At 37.0% G+C, this 23,456-nt stretch overlaps 1 protein-coding gene and 2 long non-coding RNA genes across 3 annotated transcripts; all 3 read left to right on the top strand.

The window, feature by feature from the left end:
* The first annotated feature begins 1,063 nt into the window (after window positions 1-1,063).
* LOC130980203 (uncharacterized) lies at window positions 1,064-16,602 on the top strand. The gene is made up of 3 exons (XR_009086914.1): window positions 1,064-1,252; window positions 1,452-1,518; window positions 15,825-16,602. It is a non-coding gene; the product is annotated as an uncharacterized LOC130980203 (long non-coding RNA).
* A 3,030-nt stretch (window positions 16,603-19,632) lies between these two features.
* LOC130980200 (miraculin-like) lies at window positions 19,633-20,608 on the top strand. Its single transcript, XM_057903856.1, has one exon. It carries the CDS (start codon window positions 19,722-19,724, stop codon window positions 20,334-20,336), a length of 615 nt encoding a protein of 204 aa, XP_057759839.1. The 5' UTR covers window positions 19,633-19,721; the 3' UTR covers window positions 20,337-20,608.
* Window positions 20,609-21,120: 512 nt separating this feature from the next.
* On the top strand, window positions 21,121-23,456 carry LOC130980202 (uncharacterized). The gene is made up of 3 exons (XR_009086913.1): window positions 21,121-21,406; window positions 21,641-21,769; window positions 23,234-23,456. It is a non-coding gene; the product is annotated as an uncharacterized LOC130980202 (long non-coding RNA).

The raw sequence follows: 23,456 nt of genomic DNA, 5'->3' as shown, positions 1-23,456 counted from the left end.
CAAAATATTAAGGTTTACAATACTTAAATTCCACGTAAGAATAGTCATGATCTATCACTAATAACACAAAATATTAATTGTGTATGTTGACCGGGCCACCGGGCCGACTTCGGGTGACCCGAGCTATGGCCCGGACCCGACCCGAAATAATGACCGGGTCTATTTTTGAGACCCGTACCCGACCCTAAACCCGATGAAATCACTCCAAATTAGTTCCTAAAGTGTTCGGGACCGGGTCGGGCCTTCGGGTCAGGCCGGGTCTGTGCACCCCTAGTATGAGTTGAAATCAATGACCAATTGACCTCATTCCACACTAATTAGACCATTGAATTAGACCCAATTATTAACCCCACACTCAAGCACTACAAGAAAGTATTAGAATGCCGATGAATTTTAGTGACTGAAAAAATCGGTTACTAATAGCAACTGAATTAACGACTGATAAATTATAATTATAATCAAAATAAAATTGGTCACTAAAATTGGTCGCTATTTTTTTATTTGGCGACCAATTTAGCAACTAAAATAGAAATAATGTCTTTAGAATTGTTGGTGACAAAAACGATTGTTATTTTTATTTTAGTGACCGATTTTGCAACTGATAGTAAAATAGGGTGAACAACTGTTTGGTCGTTAATTCAGTCGCTAAATTATTGGTCGCTAAATCAGTTGCTAATTGTTAATTTAACGACTGATTTTAGTGATTAACATAATCGGTCACTAATAGCCACCGAATTAGCGAACGACTAGTTTCATACAACTAAAATATAGACGGTTGCTAAAATTGGTCGCTATTTTTTAATTTAGCGACTGAATTAGCAACCAAAACAAAAGAAGAAATGTCCTTGGAACTCTTGGTCATAAAATTGGTCGCTATTTTTTAATTTAGCGACCGATTTTGCAACCAATTTATAGGTAAGTAGAATAACGTCGTTGGTTACTAATTCAGTCGCTAAGATTATGGTCATTAAATCGGTTGTTAATTTTTAAATCAATTATCGATTTTATAAATTAATCAGTCACAAAAGCAGTCGCTAAGTTAAAAAAAAGATATTATCTAAATTACCCAACCTAATCCTAAGCCACCCACACCATTCTCGTCTCCTCCAATCTTCTGCGTGCGTTGACGTCTCCTCCAACCTAACTGTCGGCGTCGTCTTCTCCGGTCGTCAGCGCCATCTCCGATCGTCTTCTTCATTTGCATTGAGGCCAGCTCACGGAGGAAGAAGCAAATCAGATCTGTTTCAAAAAGGTAAATAAAAACGCTCTTTTTCTCAAATCAGATCTGTTTTCAGGTTTTGTTTTGTTCCCTGTTTTTTATTTCTTTGTTCTCTGATCTTATTCTACAATCCTTCTAAGAGAAAGAAATCGAGTGTTCCACACACACCCTATTCTATCATACGAACTCCCTCTCTCTCTCTCTAATATCATTGTAAAAGTTTTTCGATTAGATTTCTGAGCACGGATCGTGAAAGCTTCTCGAAACTTCTTCCTTCTTATTGTTCCAATTGTGTAAAGGTAATCGCTTTCTTCTAATTCTTTTATTTCGGTTATTTTATTTTGGCGCTGGTGAATTTATGAGAATTTTTGTTCTACGATAAGCTTGATATGCAATTTCGTTTTTTTTTTTTTTTCTTGAAAGAAAAATTATATGTAATGTGATGTGAATCAGTATAAATTAAAATTCATTATTAATTGGTTGTTTTTGAAACATTGAAGGATGTGTGTGAAGTGTGAACTATATTATAGTATATTAAGGAAATTTTTTGCTAATCCCATAATTTCTTGTAGTGAAGTCTATATTTTTAAATGCACTTGTAGTAGCTATAAACATCATAACTCCAATAATATAAAAACAAATTTAATTAAATTGTGTTCTATGCTATCTACAAAATACACATATTTTAAGTTTATAAAAAAGTGAATTCCATCATTCAACACTTAGATAATTTAAACACAAAATTTATAGATACCATAAAGTTGTCCTTTAGTTGAACACTCTGTGGATCTCAACATTTTCGTGTTGATACGGATCTCAACATTGACTTTCAAGACTATTTAGGTTGTTCCCGGAGCTCTTTGCTTTGTGGAGGTTCAAGGACTATGATTATTCGACTCAACAGTGGTTTGTGTCCACTGGTGGATTCTTAGGCAATCCCGGTAGAGACACCATTGATCCGGATGTGTGCCCTAGTTGTAACCATCCATGTATCATGTAAGGGTATAATTGGTTCGGTTTGATTTGATTTTGGATCGAAAACTAACCGAATCGACCTGTTTGGTTTTACAATAATGCCAACTGTTTGGTTTGTTGTTTTTAGGACAACCGAACCAAACCGAATTAACAGCGGTTTGATTCGGTTGATTTTTTCAGTTTTTTTTAAATTTAATAAGCAAAATTAAATTATAAAAAAATGAAGTTTAAAACTGTCAATAAACTAGAATAACAAGAGTACATAACATTCAAATTCAATACAAATTCAACTTGTCCCAACAATAAAACATAAAACAAAGACAATTAAAAATGTCTAGTAAACAATAAAAACAAACACACTTTAAAAACTGAACAGCCACTTTAAACCAAATAAAAACCAAAACAGCCACCATGCTTAATCTGAATCCACATCAGACTCATCATCATCTTTTTCGATTGCTGCAATTTCTATAAATACAAAACAAAAAAATCAATATAGATTATAAACATTAACATAATATAGATTATAAATTATAAACATAAACTATGAATACATAACAAGAAATAACAAATACAACAATTTTATTAAAAAATTAGTAATTAAATTTGTTCAAAAAGCTACTTTCCAGCATTTATGCAACAGCAACAAATTATGAAACATACTAAGTTCAAAACACAGTCATGAAAGCAAAATAAAGCAAGCAACTATTAGGTTATTAAAGCTACAGCAACATACTAGGTTATTAAAGCAACAGCAATACATAAAGATAAAAACAATCAAAACGGAAATACTATTTGGTTGGTTAACAATAAAGTTGGGAATAGTATATAATGATTAATCTTATAGTGAATATAAAAAATGCTTGTGAGTGTTCCTAATATAGTAGCATAAAATGTGTTTCTAAGTTAATAAAACTCTTTTTATTATTAATAAATTTAAAGAATATTTTTGTCCAACAATTTAATAATTTATAGTTCTTTTATGTGTTCCTAATATATTGTTTTTCCTTATAAAAGAAAAAAATAAACACAACTAATTAAAAAGATAAATTCTTCTTAAATTTTGACAAAAAATATTTAACATTTGCATTTTCTCCATTTTAAACTTCACCTCAATTGATTTTTAAATATTCTTTTTGGCATATAATAATTTTGGCATAAATTATCTCTAATTTACTCTTCATTTCAATACATTTCAAAATTTTTTGGCATGTATATTTTTGGCATAAATAAAATTATCTGTGAGATCAGCTTCCAAGATGCCAAAAAACACACTCATTCACCATAAGATACGAAACAAAATTAAATAAAATAAAAACATGTATAGAAAATGCAACGCGTGCTTTTGGCAGTAGAATGAAAATTTCTCCATCATGTATCATGTATGTATGTATGTGAGTGGCAAATCTTATCACAAAAATTGGATTTTGTTGCCAAATTTCTACCAAGTACCAACAGACATGCATGAACAACCTTGTATGTGAGTGCTGCTCAGCAACTGGAATGCTGCTCTACTTAGGGTTTGTTGCCACGACTTATGACTGGACGGCGGCTTCGAGCGATGGTGGAGGGTGAACTGGATGATGCTTTTGGGCTTCTAGCTACACGACGGCGCTGCTCTTTGCTACGCCTGCGAGTCTGCAACGGAGATGAATAGATGACTTGTGACAGCTTCGAGCGACGGTGGAGGACTTCCTTGATGGTGGATGACGCTCTCTGGCTCTCTGGCTCTCTCAAGCTCTCATTCTCTCAGTCATGGTCGCATAGAGGAGGAAGAATGGAAGATGGAAGGGAAAGTGCAAAGTGGGTGTCTGTGTGAGTGAGGCTGTGCGAGTGAAAGGGAAAGAGAATGAAAGGGTTTCAGATTTAAGCTTTTATACCTAGGTTAAACTAAGGATAAACCAGTAAAAAGAATCACTAGAGAACATCTGCCTCGGTTCGGTTCGATTTCTACCAAACTAACCGAAAATCAAACCGAACCGATCGGTTCAATTAGAAAAACAAAAAAATCGATTTTTTTGGTTTTTTATCTGATTGTTGTAATTTTTGGTTCGATTTTACGATATTTTTTAGTCCAGTTTGATAATTTACACCCCTAGTATCATGTATGGATATAGGGATATACGAAGACAAGTATGAGAAGCGTCTTGCTTTGAGTTATGTGCCATACAAACTTCGGTTCCAAATTATCTGAAACTTCAAGTTTATATTAACTAGATTATTAATCTTTACGAATAAGTGTAATTAATGCACAATAATGCCATTCTTACGATTAAAGATGGAAATAGGCCAAACGGTCTGTCAAGGGCCTGCAGCCTGGCCTGGCCTAGTCTGATAGGAAATAGGCCTAGGCTCAGGCTATTAAAAAAGCCTAGCCTAGTCTGATAGGAAATAGGCCTAGTCTCAGGTTATTAAAAAAGCCTATATTCTTTAAAAGGCCAGGCTAGGCTTTTGAAATAGCCTGTTAGGCCTGCCTGAGCCTAGTAAAAATGCTATTGGAAGGATTTAAACTTGGGTTTTCTATCTTATAAAAATACCTTTATCCACTTAGCCATTTATCTCTTTAATTATATATGTGTATTTTTATTTTCTTAATATCTTTAATCTTTGATGTTGGAATATCAAAAGTCAATCAAATAAAATAATTCTAAAAACTTTCCCTCCACACTAATAAAGAAATAAACATACACACGAGCATTTTCTTTTCTCTTCTCCACTTTACACGCTCCTACCAGCTACCATTCTCTTCATCTTCTCTTCCTTTGACTGTACGTACTTCTTCTTCTTTCTCATGTCATTATTTTTATTTTATTATTTTTTATATTTGTTGTTATAATGTAAATTATTTTTCATCAATTAGGGTTTTATTCTATCAAAGATCTTTTTTTAAGTTCGATTTTTTTGTTTGTGTTGTGATATTATTTCTACTTTTTTGAACATAAAATTTTATCAATTTTTTTTCATTAAAAGGTTCTTACTTTATGCCATTGATATAATGAAAGCAACAAAAAACATGAGATAATGTTATCTGTTAATTTATGTTTAGGCATTATAATAGGCTTTAGAAATGACTGAATCTGTAACTCTAAGTAATCCATTGGCCAATTTTATTTCTTTAAATAGAAAAAAATTAATGGGTCAGTACCAACAATGCCAACAACAGATCCTGGCATTGCACCAACACAGACAACAACTATTACAAATCAACCAGTCATTGATGAACTCTTTTATTTGGATATGTTACATATTTTAGAAGTACTCAAGTGGGAATATATTCATATATATTATCTTTTTTTAATTAATAGTAGTTATTTATTGATATTTTGTCTTTATTTTGTATCAATATTATTCATAAATTTATTATTTTATATTTTATAATTTAAAAAATTAAATTATATTTTAAATTTAATTATTATTAAAAATAATAGGCCTATTATGATAGGCTTCAGGTCAGGCCAGATTTAACAACAGGCCAACCTCAATACTCATTAAAAAAAATCTATACCAAGTTACAGGCCAGGCTAAGGCCAATATATTCTATTACAGACCTGACCTGTTAAGAATAAAGCTTGACCTAACCTGTTTCCACCCCTACTTATGATCAAATTAAGGTTCTTCTCATCAGATTGAGTTCCTTGTGATGGAAAAGGTTGTCATGTTTTTATTAGGCGTGTTTTAGAATTTCAATTTGTTTTTGGTGACTAGAATTTCTAGTTTTGTATCCATTGATATCATAATTTGAAAGATGTACTTTTACGAATAATATAATTATTTATGTGAATTCTATCTAACCCTCTTTAAAATAATATGTAATTTATTTTTTATAATGTGTTAATTTTTAATTAGATGTTATTTTAATCTGATAATTAATTATATTTGTGACTTGAGTTACTTTAATTTAATTAAAATTAATATCATAATCATAATAGGATATTTTATAATTAAGTTATTATTTAAAATAAATAATTATATAAACTTTTAAAATATTAATAACTAAATCTTACGTTCTCCAAATTAATTTTTCCAAACACAAAAGAAAAAATTGAAAAATTTATTTTTTCAAATAAGGTATCTGTTACGATGGGTAACTGGAGATTGGTGGACTGGACTCGTTGGGTTGGCCCAATCGTCTGAAGGAGAAGGCCTTTTGACTTGTTTCGCGTCTGAGGACCTCCGTCTGACTTGTATGTGCGAAAGAATGGGGGGTGGTACCTGCAAAGACACTCCGACGCCTAAGTCAGTAAGGATCTAAGCAAGTTTAGAAAGTATTGGAACTTTGAGATACCTGAGGGGTGTAAGTGTATTTATAGTGGTGAACCAATAACCATCGTTGGAGTAGTTCCACCTTTTAAGAAGGATAACCGTCCCTTTATCTTAGGAAAGTTGGGATATGCCTCCTGAAAGTGGGTTGAGAGATTTTATGGGCAGTTACTTATTTAAATATATGTTATCTGCTAGTTAATCTTTACTCCCGACTTTCTTAGAGCAGGTCGAGGTTAGATCCGACTTCTTGAGAGAAGGTTTGTGTCGAATGAGGGTCAATCCTTGGATTGGGCCTTTAGTTTGGACCTGGGCCTTAGTGTTGGGTCAGGGTATGAACAGGGCCCTTCTCGAGTATAATCTCTTTTCATTAAGAGTTGGACTCGAGTATTTTAACTCAAGCTTGTAACCGACATGGTGAGAAACGACGTGATTTTTCGAAACCGATGTGATTCAAAATTTCTCAACAGTCGTGTCTAATCAAACGTCGAGTCCGTTAGGGGTTTTCGCATTTACACGTGGGGAGTAGTCACATTGGTAACGGTGTATCTCTTTAATGACCATTTTGATTTTACCATTATGCCCCTGAAGTGTTTATAAATACTTTTCACTCTCTTTCTTGTTTTCTTTCTGAAATACTTTTTTCCTTCACTCTCTTGTTCGAAAGAAACTTCTTCTGCTCGAAAGAAACTTCTTCCTTCTCTGAGTCACTGTCACCTCAGCCCTTCTTCGCAAGTAAAGGTCAGTTCTTTCTCTTCTCTTCTTTTATTTAAATACTTTCTCTTTGCGTATTTAGAGGAGTTTTTTGCGCATCCGTAGTGAGTCTGTTGGTAGGTCTAGTGACTTTACTTTGGACCTTTTAGAGACCCTATTTTTTTATCTTTTTCCCTTTTTCTCTGTAGGTCTCGTCACACTTTTTCCTATTTCTTTTACTGGAAAGGATGACTTCTTCCATTTTCGAGTGGGTAGATGTTACTGTTCTTAGGGAGGAACCCCTAGTAGACACAGATTATATTACCGACCTCCGCACCCACCATAGAATATGTGGCTCTGATGATGATGAGTCTAAGTATGAGTTGGTTGTCCCAGGTCTGTTTTGGAAGGGCTTCTGATGCGGACCCTCATTTTTTTATGTATGAAAGCTTTTTTACCCGCCTGGGAGTTTTTCTTCCCTTTTCTGATTTTGAGATCTCTGTTCTTTCTCACTGCCGAGTCATCCCTACTCAGCTTCACCCCAACTCTTAGGGTTTCTTGAAGATTTACCAACTTGTCAGCTAAGCACTGGATTTTCTGACCTCTTTAAAAATCTTCTTTTATCTTTTTCATATGACCAAATCCTTTAGTGGGCAAAACAATAAGCAATAGTAGGTGTCTTTCCGAGCTATTCAAGGTCGGAGAGTTTTCAACCTTTTTGATGAGTCCTTCCATGATTTTAAAAACTTATTTTTTAAAGTTCAAGCCGTAGAGGGTCACCACCCCTTTTTCTTGGATGAAAATTCTTCTCCCCGTTTCCCCTTTACTGGTCGGAGGCCTCTTCTGTAGAGAAATATGGCATGGATGACTTGGACGAGGTGGAAGAGGCTGTCGTGAGATTCTTCTGAGAAGTTTAGGGAAGAGCCCCTTATCTTGATACAAAAAAGTTTCTTCATGGGTCTCCGACTTTTGTAGAGACTCAATTAGGTAGCTTTATTGCTGCTTTTCTATTATTTTCCGATTTGATTTTGCTACTTCCAACTTGTAGGCTGATTCTTTTATCATTTCTTTTTGCAGAAATGGTGAAGAAGAATTTCAATTCCTCCTACCAGAAGGTCCAAGATGCTAGGAAGAGGTTTCGGGCGCGGGTGGATGCTGCAAGGGCTGCTGGCACTCTTTCTCCTCCTCCTCCTCCTCCTCCTCCTCATCCTCACAACTTGGGGACCTCCTCTCGTCCTATCATGGTATCTTTCTCTTCTGCCTCTTCTCTTCCTTCTCTTCCCCCTCCACCCCGGTCTTCCCCTGAGCTCTAGAAGAAGAAGCATAAAATTTATGACTCTTCTTCTAGGGCTACATTCGATGGTCCGCAATTTTTCTGGAACCATATCTTTCCCCATACATCAATCAGTATGGAGGATGCTATGGTTCGGAACCATCTAAATGTTATAGTCCAGGGGAGTGTCCGGGCGGCGGGGGTGTACCAAACTCCTTGATATTTTGGAGAAGACTCCCTTCAACTCTTTGGGTTCTGCCCACAAGGTAGAGGAGATTGAGGAGAGCATTTTTCTTTATCAAGAAGAGGAAAAGAGACTAAAGGAGGAGATTACCAAGTTGAAGGAGGAGAAGGATTGACTTCAGGAGAGGGAAAAGAAGTTGATGGGCCAGTGTGCCATGACGGAGGGTCTTAAGAAGAAGGCGGAGCAGAATTACGTTAGGCTCTTTGGGGAGAACTTTGATTTCAAAAAGGAGCTAGCTTGGTGTCGGGAGGCTTTTACGGATCTAAAGGACTCTGTGGCAGAGGGTTTGGAGATAGCTTGGAGGATCTTTAAGGAATAGGTCAGAGTTATTGCTCTCGACCTGGACCTTTCTCCTCTTGATCCTAATAAGATTGTGGTGGATGGAGCCATTGTTTCTCCTCCCCGTCCCGAAACTGATTCCGACCTCAAAACCCAGGGCCAGAGGATAATAGAATCTCCTCCTCGTCAAGATGGAGATCTCCCGAGTTCCTCTGGAGTTCCTTCCCAAGGTCAAGAACAGCCTGCTCCATCCTCTCCTGTGGGGGATCCTGCCTCTATTCCTGCCGCTACTCCGACCTCTCTTGGTGGTGACCCAATTTCTGGTGACTCTTAAATTCTCTTTTTGTTTGAATCAAGCTATGTGTGGACCCAGCTTGTGGGTTCCTTTGTTGGATACTTTTATTTATTTCTGTGGTAGTTTGCTCTCGACATTATTTGGCCTTTTATGGCCGTTAACAAAATACTGTAATTAAAAATACCCTTTTTTGGATAAGGGTTTAGGATATCTTTGGTGTGTGTGTGCATGCTTTCTGTTAAAAACTTTTTGATCCCCTTGCTTTGGAAAATCTTTTATCTTGGCTGGCAATCCTTTGTCCAAGTTGTTTTTTTATTTTTCAAGGACCTAGGATAGCCCTTGCCTTCGATTTTTTATGAATTTTCTTATTTCTTTTTGTATTTCCTATACTCAATTTTTCTTTTATTGAGTTTCCATAACTTAGGTTATTTTCGCGATGCATTTCTCTTCTTCTCCGTTTTTCTGACTTGTAAGTCGATAAAGTTCCGAGTTTATTATGATCTACTTTTATAACCTCTTTACACCGACTTGTACCTCGTCATTTTATCCTGACGATCTTTTAAGTCGGTTCATGGGATTTTCACGCTTTGTTGAGCTTAAGTCGGCGCGTTTCGTAGGAAGAGTAATAATAATGCAAAAGGAATTTATAAAGAGATATGGAAAAAAGGATCTTTATTTTTCACGAAGGTACTTTTCGCTACTAAGAGTTTTAACGATTCGTCGCCCCTTAGTCCCCACTTTGATGCCTCGTTAAAAACTCCCTTCAGGAAAACCCTTTCTTTGGAAAAAAAACCATGAAGTTGGGAAAAGAGTACATCAGGGAATGGAGTTCACTTTTAATTATAGTATCTTTTCATATTACAAGCATGCGACGACTTAGGTAGCTCGGTGCCGTTTAAGTCGGTCACCTTATAGTAGCCCTTCCCTAAGACCTTATTAATTTTGTATGGTCCTTTCTAATTAGCAGCAAGCTTTCCGTCCCCAGATTTGTTGACTTCAATGTCATTCCTAATAAAAACCAAGTCTTCTGGGGTGAAACTTCTCCGAATGAACTTTTTATTGTATCTATTTTTCATCCTTTGTTTCAATGCTGCTTCTCTTATCTGGGCTTGTTCTCAGACTTCAGGGAGTAGCTCAAGTTCTTCTTTGTGCCCCTGTATATTTTCGACCTCGTCGTAGAAGCTCACCCTTGGACTTTGCTTGTTGATTTCAACTGGTATCATGGCTTCTACGCCATAAGCAAGTTGGAAGGGTGTTTCCCTTGTGGCAGACTGAGGTGTAGTCCAGTAAGTCCATAGTACTTGAGGGAGTTCTTCAGCCCAGGCTCCCTTCGCCTTTTGCAACCTTTTCTTCAATCATGTCAATATGATTTTGTTGGCTGCCTCGACTTGTCCATTCGCTTGTGGATGTTCTACCGAGGTAAACTGATGCTTGATCTTCATACTAGCTAGCAGGTTTCTGAAGGTTGAGTCGGTGAATTGAGTGCCATTATCAGTGGTAATGGAGTGAGGTACTCCATACCTTGTGATAATATTTTTGTAGAGGAATTTCCAACTTCTCTGGGCGGTAACGGTGGCCAATGGTTCTGCCTCGATCCACTTTGTGAAGTAGTCTACCCTACTATTAGATATTTTACTTGTCCAAGCACCCGGGGAAAGGGTCCTAATAGGTCCAATTCCCATTTTGCGAAAGGCCATGGAGAAGTTATACCAATGAGCTTCTCGAGGGGAGCGACGTGGAAGTTTGCATGCATTTGGCATGGCTGGCACTTCTTCATAAATTCTGTGGCATCTTTCTGTAAGGTCGGCCAATAGAATCCGACTCGGATGACTTTTCTGGCTAATGACCTAGCTCCAAGATGATTTTCGCAAATACCATTGTGGACCTCCTCTAAGACTTCTATTGTCCTTGAGGTTGGAACGCACTTTAATAATGGTGTTGATATCCCCCTTTTATAAAGGATGTTTTTCACCAAAGTGTAGTTTTGTGCTTCCCTTCAGATTTTCTTGGCCTCTTTTTCCTCTTTTGGTAGGATGTCGAATTTTAGGTATACGATTAAAGGGTTCATCCATTCGAGGTATAATCCAGAGACTTCAAGGACATCTTGCTTGGCCTCTGTTTCTGCCACAGAAAGCTCTTAGAGAGTTTCTTGGATCAGGCTTCTATTATTCCCCCTGGCTTGGTACTTGCTAACTTGGAGAGGGCGTCTGCTCTGCTGTTAAGATCCCGAGTTATATGCTTGACCTCGGTTTCTGTAAAGTGCCTAAGATACTCCAAGGTTTTGTCCAAGTACCTCTTCATATTGGGGTCTTTAGCCTGATACTCTCCGTTTATTTGGGAGGTCACCACCTGAGAGTTGCTGAATATCACTACTTTCATTTCACCGACTTTCTTTGCCAGCTTTAACCCTGCAATCAGGGCTTCATATTCTGTCTGATTGTTAGAAGTTGGAAAATCAAATTTGAGGAAGACTTCTATTTGCGTTTCCCCTTGGTTGACTAGTATTATTCCTGCACCGCTTCCAACTTTGTTAGAGGATCCATCTACGTATAGCTCCCATGTAGTGGATTCTTCCTCTTGGTCTCATGCGTATTCCGCCACGAAGTCGGTGAGGCATTGGGCTTTGATAGCCGTCCGAGTTTCGCACTTTAAGTCGAACTCAGAGAGCACTATCGCCCATAGAACCATTCTGCCTGCAATATCCGTCTTCTAAAGGATTTGCTTCATGGGTTGGTTCGTTCGTACCCTTATTGTGTGGGCTTGAAAATAAGGCCATAACCTTCGAGAGGCTACTATTAAGCCATACGCAAACTTCTCGAGCTTTTGATACCTTAATTCAGGGCCTTGTAGGACTTTGCTGGTGAAATATATAGGATGTTGCCCGACCTCGTCTTCCCGTATTAGGGCTAATGCTACAGCTTTGTCTACTACGGACAAATACAAGACGAGTTCTTCCCCGACTTTAGGTTGAGTCAAAATGGGAGGTTAGCTTAAAAACCTTTTGAACTCATGGAATGCTTCTTCGTACTCAGGAGTCCATTCGAACTGGCAACCTTTTCTTAGTAGAGAGAAGAGTGGTAGGGACCTCAATGCTGATCTCGCCAAGAACCTGGAGAGGGCGGCAAGTCGGCCGTTTAGCTGTTGGACCTTCTTTAAGCAAGTCGGGCTTTTCATTTCTAGGACTGCTTTACACTTGTTGGGATTAGCTTCGATTCCCTTTTGTGTAAGCATGAATCCTAGAAATTTTCCTGCCTCCACCATGAAGGTGAATTTTGGGGGATTTAGTCTCATCCCGTGCATCTTTATGGTGCTAAAAACTTGCGAAAGGTCAGCCAAGAGGTCGGTCTCATCCTTGGTTTTTACTAGTATATCATCTATGTAGATTTCCATTAAATTTCTAAGGTGAGGAGTAAACACCTTATTTATCAGCCTTTGATATGTGGCTCCAGTATTTTTTAACCCAAAAGGCATGACCAAATAGCAATAGTTTGCCCTAGGCGTGATGAATGATGTTTTTTCTTGATCTGGCTTGTACATCGGGATTTGATTATATCCCGAGTATGCATCCATAAATGACAAGTATTGGTACCCTGAGCTGGAGTCTACTAGGGTATCAATACTGAGAAGTGGATATGGGTCTTTGGGATATGCCTTGTTCAGGTCGGTGTAATTGACGCACATCATCCACTTGCCATTTTGTTTTTTTACTAGCACCACATTTGCCAGCCACGCCGGATATTTAACCTCTTTGATGAAGCCAGCTTCTAGGAGGACTTGTACTTGCTCCTCCAATGCTTGAGCTCGTTCAGGTCCAAGCTTCCTTCCTCTTTGCTGAACGGGTCGCGAATCGGGGTACACTGATAGCTTGTGTGTTAAGAGCTTAGAATCTATCCCTAGCATGTCGGAGGCTTTCCAGGTGAAAAGGTCAAAATTTTCTTGTAGGAGCTTTATAAGATTTTTCTTCAAATCCTCTTTCAGGTTGGCTCCTATGTTGGTATTTTTTCCTTCCTCTTCTCCGACCTGTACTTCCTCAGTTTTTTCCCCTGGTTGTGGTCATAGCTCTTCCTTAGCTCTGATCCCTCCGAACTCAATTGTGTGCACCTCCTTACCTTTTCCTCTCAGGTTCAAGATTTTATTGTAGCATTTCCTTGCCAATTTCTGATATCCCCTGATGGTTGCTATTCCCTCTGGTGTCAGGAATTTCATGCAAAGATGAGGGGTGGATATTACTGTTCCGAGCCGATTTAGGGTAGTCCTGCCGATTAGTACATTGTAGGCTGACCCCACATCAACGACTATGAAGTTGATGCTCAGAGTTTTGGACTTTTTCCCTTTTCCAAAAGTTGTGTGAAGGGGTATGAATCCTAATGGTTTTATTGGTGTATCCCCCAGTCTATACAGGGTGTCAGGATAAGCTCTTAACTCCTTTTCGTCCAACCCTAGCTTATCAAAGGCTGGTCTGAAAAGGATGTCGGCTGAGCTCCCCTGATCTACTAGAGTTCTGTCAAGATGGGTATTGGCAAGGATCATGGTTATCACCACTAGATCATCATGTCCAGGAATGATTCATTGCCCATCTTCTTTAGTGAATGACATGGTTGGGAGGTCGAGAGCCTCGCTCCCGACTTGGTAGACTTCCTTCAAGTACCTCTTGCGAGATGACTTTATGAGGCCACCTCCACCAAATCACCCCGATATCATATGTATATGTCTTTTCTGGCATCCGCGGTGGTGGATCTCTTCAGTCCTCGTCGTCTCGCTTCCTCTTCCCATGGTGATCCGACCTTCTCTGGCCAGCTTTTCTATCACGTTCTTTAGGTCATAACACTCATTCGTTGAGTGACCATATATGTTATGGTACTCACAGTAATCACCACGATTCCCCCCCTTTTTTATTTTTGATGGGTCTAGGTGGAGACAGTCTTTCAGTATGGCAAATTTCCCTGTAGACATCGACTAGGAAAACTTTAAGAGGAGTATAGGAGTGATATCTCTTAGGCCTTTCAGGGCCGACTTCCTCTTTTTTCTTGGGCTCTCTCTCTTTCTCTTTTGACGAGTGAGAGTGCCCAGGTCGCCAATTTGGCTCTCGAAGCATGGCGTTTTTCTCCATGTTGATGTACTTCTCAACACTTTCCTGTACATCACTTAGGGAGGTCGGGTGCCTTTTTGATATGGACTGGGAGAAGGGACCTTCTCGAAGTCCATTTACTAGGCCCATAATCACTGCCTCCATGGGCAGGTCTTGAATCTCCAAGCACACTTTATTGAACCTCTCCATGTAGTCCCTTAAAGGTTCTCCGACCTCCTGCTTTATTCCCAGGAGGCTTGATGCGTGCTTTACTTTATCCTTCTGGATGGAAAATCGCATCAGGAACTTTCGCGAGAGGTCGTCGAAGCTAGTGACCGACCTTTGGAGAAGACCGTCGAACCACTTCATCGTTGCTTTCGTCAATGTGGTCAGGAAAGCCTTGCAGCGAATAGCATCAGAAGCGTCGGCCAGGTACCTCCGGCTTTTGAATTTGCTTAAATGGTGCTTTGGATCAGTGGTTCCATCATAGAGGTCCATATTAAGTTCCTTGGAACCTTTACCCTCATTATGTCCTTACTGAACGGGTATTCTCCTCCCAGGGAAGAATCTTCTCGGTCGCTGTGGGAACTTCGACTTTTGATAGCGGACTCTAGCCTTAAGAGCTTTTCCTCTAGCTCTTTTCGTCGCTCTATCTTGTTCCTCAAGTTTCTCTCTGCCTCTTGCTGTCGTTCCAGCTCTTGCTCCAGCTGTTCCAAGCGTCCTTGGTGGCCGTAGAACAATCCCATAAAATCGGCTGCATAGGGTTGTCCTTCCTTTCCTGATCCACGCCCTTCAGAAGAGTTTGCCCTTGGGTCTTTCATCCCAGAGGTACCTTCCCTGTGCTGGTTGGTTACCCCTTGATGGGCGGCTAGGTCTATGTCGTTGTTCACAAGGTCCTGATTCTCTTGCTCAGAATCGGACGCGGTGTGGCCATCTTCGGGTGAATTGTCCGCCATTACTGATTGATCTCTTTGGTTCTCGACAACGGTGCCAATGTTACGATGGGTAACCGGAGATTAAAGGACTGGATCAGACTCGTTGGGTTGGCCCAATCGTCTGAACGAGAAGGCCCTTTAACTAGTTCCGGGTCTGAGGACCTTCGTCTGACTTGTATGTGCGAAAGAATGGGGGGTGGTACCTACAAAGGCACTCCGATGCCTAAGTCAGCAAGGGTCTAAGCAAGTTTAGAAATTATTGGAACTTAGAGATACCTGAGGGGTGTCAGTGTATTTATAGTGGTGAACCAATAACCACCGTTGGAGTAGTTCCACCTTTTAAGGGGGATAACCGTCCCTTTATGATATGGCTCCTGGAACTGGGTTGAGAGATTTTAGGGGTAATTACTTATTTAAATGGGTGTTATCTGTGATGAGCGGATAATTTGTACGCTTTTTGGCATTATTTTTAGGTAGTTTTTAGTAGGATCTAGCTACTTCTAGGAATGTTTTCATTAGTTTTTATGTTAAATTCACATTTCTAGACTTTACTATGAGTTTGTGTGTTTTTCTGTGATTTCAGGTATTTTCTGGCTGAAATTGAGGGACCTGAGCAAAACTTTGATAAAAGGCTGACAAAGGACTGCTGATGTTGTTGGATTCTGACCTCTCTGCACTCGAAATAGAATTTCTGGAGCTACAGAACTCCAAATGGCACGCTCTCAACGGCGTTGGAAAGTAGACATTCAGAGCTTTCCAGAAATATATAATAGTTCATACTTTATTCGAGATTAGACGATGTAAACTGGCGCTCAACGCCAGTTCCGTGCTGCATTCTGGAGTCAAACGCCAGAAACACGTCACGAACCAGAGTTGAATGCCAAAAACACGTTACAACTTGGCTTTCAACTCCAAAAGAAGCCTCTGCACGTGTAAATCTCAAGCTCAACCCAAGCACACACCAAGTGGGCCGGGGAAGTGAATTTCTGAATCAATTACTTACTTCTGTAAACCCTAGTAGCTAGTCTAGTATAAATAGGACATTTTACTATTGTATTAGACATCCTGGATTGTATTTTTGATCCTGTGATCACATTTTGGGGGCTGGCCATTCGGCCATGCCTGGACCTTCATCACTTATGTATTTTCAACGGTGGAGTTTCTACACACCATAGATTAAGGGTGTGGAGCTCTGCTGTACCTCGAGTTTCAATGCAATTACTACTATTTTCTATTCTATTCGACTTATTCTTATTCTAAGATATTCGTTGCACTTCAACATGATGAATGTGATGATCCGTGACACTCATTATCATTCTCACCTATGAACGCGTGACTGACAACCACTTCCGTTCTACCTTAGACCGGCGTATATCTCTTGGATTCCTTAATCAGAATCTTCGTGGTATAAGCTAGAATTGATGGCGGCATTCATGAGAATCCGAAAAGTCTAAACCTTGTCTGTGGTATTCCGAGTAGGATTCAGGGATTGAATGACTGTGACGAGCTTCAAACTCGCGATTGTTGGGCGTGATGACAAACGCAAAAGAATCAATGGATTCTATTCCGACATGATCGAGAACCGACAGATGATTAGCCGTGCTGTGACAGAGCATTTAGACCATTTTCACTGAGAAGATGGGATGTAGCCATTGACAACGGTGATGCCCTACACATAGCTTGCCATGGAAAGGAGTAAGAAGGATTGAATGAAAGCAGTAGGAAAGCAGAGATCCAACAGGGACAAAGCACCTCCATACACTTGTCTGAAATTCTCACCAATGATCTACATAAGTATTTCTATCTTTATTTTCTGTTTATTTATTATTATTATTCGAAAACTCCATAACCTGAGATCTACAAGATGACCATAGCTTGCTTCGTACCAACAATCTCCGTGGGATCGACCCTTACTCACGTAAGGTTTATTACTTGGACGACCCAATGCACTTGCTGGTTAGTTGTGCGAAGTTGTGAAGAAAGTGCTGAGTTATAAACGTGCATACCAAGTTGAATGCCATTATTAGAGATCATAATTTCGCCTACCAATCTGCCAGCTAATTTTTACTCCTAACTTCCTTAGAACAGGTCGAGGTTAGATCCGACTTCTTGAGAGAAGGTCGGTGTCGAATGAGGGTCAATCCTTAGATTGGCCCTTTAGTTTAGACCTAAACCTTAATGTTGGGTCAGGGTATGAACAGTATCCTAACTCTCTCTCTAATGACTTTCACTTCTCTCCATTCTTTTATTGTCGTGGCACTTCTTAAAATTTTACCCAAAATCGTTCACTATATCAAGTAATTAACTTAAACACATTTAGGAGAGGTAAACTCATAAAATCTCATTCCTATCTAATTTTCTATTATCTCTTTTAATAATGATATATTATTTTTTATATGGATTTCATCTAGTAAAATTAAAATTTTAGCATGAATAGTTAGATTCATTTAAAAATTTAAAAGTTCACAGGATTTAAAATTTGGTAAAAATATCATAAAAAAGATAAAATAAGATAAAACTATCCAACACATTCAACTATTATTACGATAGATAGTGAGCAATTACATTAAAGAGTGATAATGTGTTTTAAGTAACAAGAACTCAAAAGTATCTTTTTAAAAAGAATGATTTGAAAAAAAAATAGTTATTAATATTTTAAGAAATTAATAATTACTTATTTTAAATAATAATTTAATTGCAAAATGATCATACTACTGTTAAGATATTAAATCTAATTAAACTGAAGTAATTCAAATTATAAGTATAGTTAGTTATTATTAAGATAATGTCCAATTAGAAGTTGAAATATTATAGAGAATAAATTATATATTATTTTAAAAGAAATTGATAGAATTCACCATTTTAATATATATCTCTTTTGATTTATTTAAAATTTTTAGAATAAATAGTATTATAATATAATATTAAAATTTTATGATTAATATTTTATAGGTAACAAATAATTTTTTTACCGAATTAATTTTTGTTAATATTTGATATTTTTAATGGACGAGTTACGTTATCTCAAAATAATAATATAGAAGCCATAGTGTCTCTTTTATTTTTTGTTCAGGATCGTATTGTCTTTCATGTAAACAGATAAATACTGAATTAAATATTTATTTGTTCTTACAATTATATTATCTTATAATTTTTAGACAGAATAAAATTAAAATTAATCTGTCATAGATTTAAATTACATTTAAGAATTTGTTATTGGCTAGTGAATTATTCTTTATATAAAATAAGATTCGAATTTTGCACACTAATTTAATAAGTGGACAAGTAAGTTAATCACTCAACCAATTTAAATTAATTATTTTCTTGCTTCTTGAAGTTTATAATTTTTGCAATACTTTTGTTCTAAATAGTTATTAACTCACTTGAAGGGAGAATTGAACACTCAGTTTTATTAAATTTCTAACCTCAATTAATAAAAATATTTTGTGTATATTAAAATCAATTATTATGTATTTACGTATAAATATATTTATTATTTAACATCTTTTAATATATATTTTATACTCCAACTTATATTTTATATTAATGATAAATTTTTATGAATAATTTTAATGTGAACCTAATATAATTTGCATAATTAATTAGCATGAGTTGAGACTTGAGACTCAAATTACCCTAATTTACGAAAAGAAAAAGTATAAGTAGATAATAAAAATATTAAACAATGTGAATAATAGATATATCGGATGTTCATGTCACTAGGTGTATAGATTGTTATTTTAATATTAAAATTTAAATGATTAATTTAAAGATATAATATATTTTTATTTAATTAGTAGTTATTTATATTGTTTAATATGATCATTGTTTACCTAACACTCTTCTTACGAAAAAAGACAAAAAGTAAGGAGAACATTGTACAGCCAACAAAAAATTGGGCAAAATGTTCGTTAACATCACATTACAAAGTATTTAAAATAAATAAATAAAGGAAAAATAACAAATTGTTCTTTCTCTTATTACTTCTATGGGCGCTGCTTCTTTAATTCTCATCTCTTGACGCACCAAACAAACGGAGCACACACATGACACCTAAGTCGCAACTCGCAAGTCGCAATAAACATGACATTGAATAAAACGCGCAAAACAAAAACAATTGAATCATAGATGCTGAAATAAGAAGAAAAAATGGTTTGAAATTTTTCACTATAAAAAATTCTATACATACAATTCCTCTTATGCACTTGCGTGTTATACAATCATTGAGATATATATTTGAAATTAAAAAATCTAAAATAATATTACTAAACAATCACTAATTAATTTATTGTACATAAAAAATAAGAAGGAAAATATTATAAAAAAGGTCAAATAAAAAAATAGAGAGAAATTATTTACTCATGTAGTCCACAGATTATACACATCTTCACCCTATAAATACATTACTCTCTTCTATGCTCTTATCACAATTCACAAGTTACAAGAAACACAAACTTTATATTATACACAACAAAAAAAAATGAAGATCACATTGCTAGCGTTGGTCCTTGTCATTGCCTTCAGCACAAACTCACTTCTCGGAGCAGCTTCTCCTGCCCCGGAGCAAGTGGTTGACACCACCGGCAAAAAGGTCCGATCCGGTGTCAATTACTATATTGTCCCTGCTTCTAACCCTTACGCCGGCATTGCCGTCACCGTTTCGAAAATCAACCAAACTTGTCCATTAAATGTTGTAGCTGGGGACTATTCCAATGGTCCCTTACCCTTGCATTTTTTACCGGTTAACGAGAAAAAAGACGTTATTCGTGTGAACACTGATCTCAACATTCACTTCACAGAAATGGGTGATGAATGTCCGGAATCACCGGTGTGGATGCTTAAGGACTATGACCCTTCTTCGGATGCAGAAACGTTCGTGACCCTTGGAGGTGAATTGGGAAACCCTGGAAAAGAGACACTTATGGATTGGTTCAAGATTGAGAAGCACGAGGATGCATATAAATTGTTCTATTGTCCGAATGTGTACTATGAAAGTTATGGATGCAGTGATATAGGGATATCTGAGGATGCATTTGGAAATAAACGTCTAGCTCTCACTAATGTTCCATACAAAGTTGGCTTCCAACCTGCTTAATTGAAGAAGCTATCTTCATGTATTTATAATAAATGTTATTATTATGTGATGCAAGTTTTTGAATAAGTGTGAATGTATGTGCGATGTAACGATGCATGAATAATCATGCATGCAATTTGGAATGGATTAAATAAATAAACAAATAAACAAGTTGTAATTTTCTTTCTTACCTGCTTGACTCTTCTCAAGTCAGTCATGCTCAAGTTGTAATTTTGAATAATTTTAAAAACCAATGATTGGATGTGTTATAGATCATCCGAATGTTAAATTTATTATGACCTCTTTGCTTCATGGGAGTAGAGTTGTATTTTTAAAAGAATTCAACACTTAAGTAAGTGATAGTTTAAAAAAAATACGAGAATTATAGTCAATTATGTATCTTGAGTATATATTAAGTCTTTTATTTATAATGTTTGAAAACGAATTAAAAAAAAAATTAAGGTAGATCTATCCATACAAAATATACACATAATTTTATATGAATATATGATCTAAATTATATTTTTTTTGGGAATTAAAATAGGTTTTGGACTGGTTACAACTTTAGACCCGGTGACAGAACCATAGGAGCGAGTGTGGACCATAATCCCCTCAAAATCTCAATATATACATGGTCAGGACTATGGTGGTTTTTAATGTGGTGGCTATTGTAAATCCCGGTTAAATTAGTAAATAATTAGTCAATAAATTAGTTTTTAATAAGGAGGATTAGAAATGTGAATATTATATCAAATTAGGATAGAGCTCATTGAAACGAGAATTTTGACATCAATTTCGAAGAAAACAGTTCAAGATTGGACCGAACGGGCCGAACTAATTGAACCGGACCCAAACTGAGCCGTGGGCCCAACCGGGCCAACCTATAAGTGAACCCACGCTCCTTCTTCTCATCATTTAAGCTGAATCACGTTGAAAGCATTCAGCTCCAGAGAAGGAAAGAAAGAAACACCAAACCCTTACGGTGAACTCCGAACGCCGTATCTCCTCCGTCCGAGCTCCGATCGCCGCACCGTTTGTGGCCACGCGACCACCGCATCGAGCTCTACGTTTCTACCGGAACAATTTCATAGGTAACTTGTTTTTTAATTCTCAGCCTCTTCTTCCCCAATTTTTGGGAATTTGAGTGGAGGTATTAGATTTCTTTAATTTTTGATGTTTTAAGATCCAATTAGTTTGAGAAAAACGTTCACTCTTGCTTATGTGAAGCTTGGGTAAGGTGAGGATACGATAATTCTATTTTATTTTCTTTGAATTTGAGCTTTGAGTATTAAATTGGATATATATGTGTTATGAATGTGTATTAGGTTGTGAATAAATAATTGGAGCTTGAAATTGTGAATATTGGAACTTGGAGGAAGCTGATTAGTTGAATTTTGAAGGGGTGCCTTGGTTTTAAATAATTTGCTTTGGTCGTTATGTGGAAATCGGCCAAGGTATGGTTTAGGTTTCTTGTATTTAATATATAATGTTCTGTGAAAACTTAGGCTAGATGACCATAGGATAAGTTGGAATGCAGGTGTATGTTTAATGTTTAGTAATTTATCGATGAATATATTTGGTTAAGTTTATTGGATAATTAGTTATTAATTTTGGATGGTGAATGTTGTTATGTTAATTTGGAGAGAATCATGGTTGAATGTTATTGTTGATGAACATAGTTGGTTAGGTACTTGTTGATTAACTAATAATTTGGTGAATTATTGATTTGAGGTATTTTGTGTTAGAAGCCTAGGATTTGTGAACTATGATCCTTAGTTGAATTTTGGTTGTTGGATTTGAATATTGTATGAGTATAATTGTTGATCTGAGGTAGATTTATTGTGGTGACTGATATGATGATGAGGAAGGGTATGTTGAATTGAAAGAAAGCAGGTTTGGACCCGAAAAGGGTGGCAAAGTCCGAGTTTTAGAGGAGATGCTGCCGAAATTTTATAAAATTTAGAGATTTTTTTTATATTATTTAAAAAGATTTAGATTCAAGGGTTATATGATTTGATTTAGAGTTATTAAGAAAATGAGCATGTTTTAAGTTTGATTTGTTTAGAAAAGAATAAATTATGTTTTGAATTGGAGCTATTGATGGACGGAATGGGAGGCGTGATAATGAAGGATAAGGATTGAATATGATTGACGTATAATGATAAATGATATGCGATTGAGAATGATGTAGATGTTGATGAATTATAATTAAATTATTTATATGGCTTATGAATTTGAATAATCTGAGATACGAGATTCCTTGGATCAAATGCCGTGGCTTGCCACCACGTGTACCAGGTTGAAAACTCGATACTCTGTTGACCCTACGACGTAAGTGTGACCGGGCACTATATAAATTCCCGGGAATGTTACCCCCATTGAGCAATATTGATTATTTGAGAAAAATCTATGCATAGACTCTTGGGGATGCACGTCGGGGGACAGTCTAAGGACAATTCAGACTTGTCGGGTTGGCTGGATAACCGACAGATGAGCCTCATCAGCCATAGGACAGGCATGCATCATATGCATATTACTTGAATTACTTGCTTGTGTATTGACTGGGTGTGCCTAAATGTACTTGCCATGTTAAATGTATATTTGTTATCTGCAGTACTTGTAACCTTCTTGTGCTTGCCTTTGTTTGTTTACTTGTCTGTGAAAATGCATGATGGAGTTGGAAGTAAGGAGGAATGGCAGAATGGGATTTAGATTTAAGGTTAAGTTAAGTTAGGTTTAAATATCCTTAGTAAATCACCTTTTATGGCTTCTGTTTAATACTTTAAGCTCTATAATCTGAGTGTCGGTGTTCTAGGATTGCTTCTGGCATTCCCAGGAGCTTATATATTATGTGTGTGGCACCTTTACCATAATGAGAACCTCCGGTTCTCATTCCATACTATGTTGTTATTTTTCAGATGCAGGTCGAGAGGCATCTCGTTAGGCGTCTGGACTCTTGAGGCGGAGTGGTTACTGGGATATTTTGTTATGCTATGATGTATATATATGTACTTAGCTTTCTCTCCGCATGACTTATTCTTTTTTGATCCTCTTAGAGGTTTATGGAGAGGCAGGATTGTGTATATGTACTTTTGGGTTTTGGATATGTATGTATATATGTGTAAATATTCTCCGGCCAGT

The sequence above is a fragment of the Arachis stenosperma genome, chromosome 5, assembly GCF_014773155.1.
Source record: "Arachis stenosperma cultivar V10309 chromosome 5, arast.V10309.gnm1.PFL2, whole genome shotgun sequence".
NCBI lineage: Eukaryota > Viridiplantae > Streptophyta > Magnoliopsida > Fabales > Fabaceae > Arachis > Arachis stenosperma.
This window is presented reverse-complemented; position numbering and strand designations above follow the sequence as displayed.

Coding starts and splice junctions, on each gene's coding strand:
- LOC130980200 (XM_057903856.1), top strand. CDS start 19,722: ATGAAGATCACATTGCTAGCGTTGGTCCTTGTCATTGCCTTCAGCACA.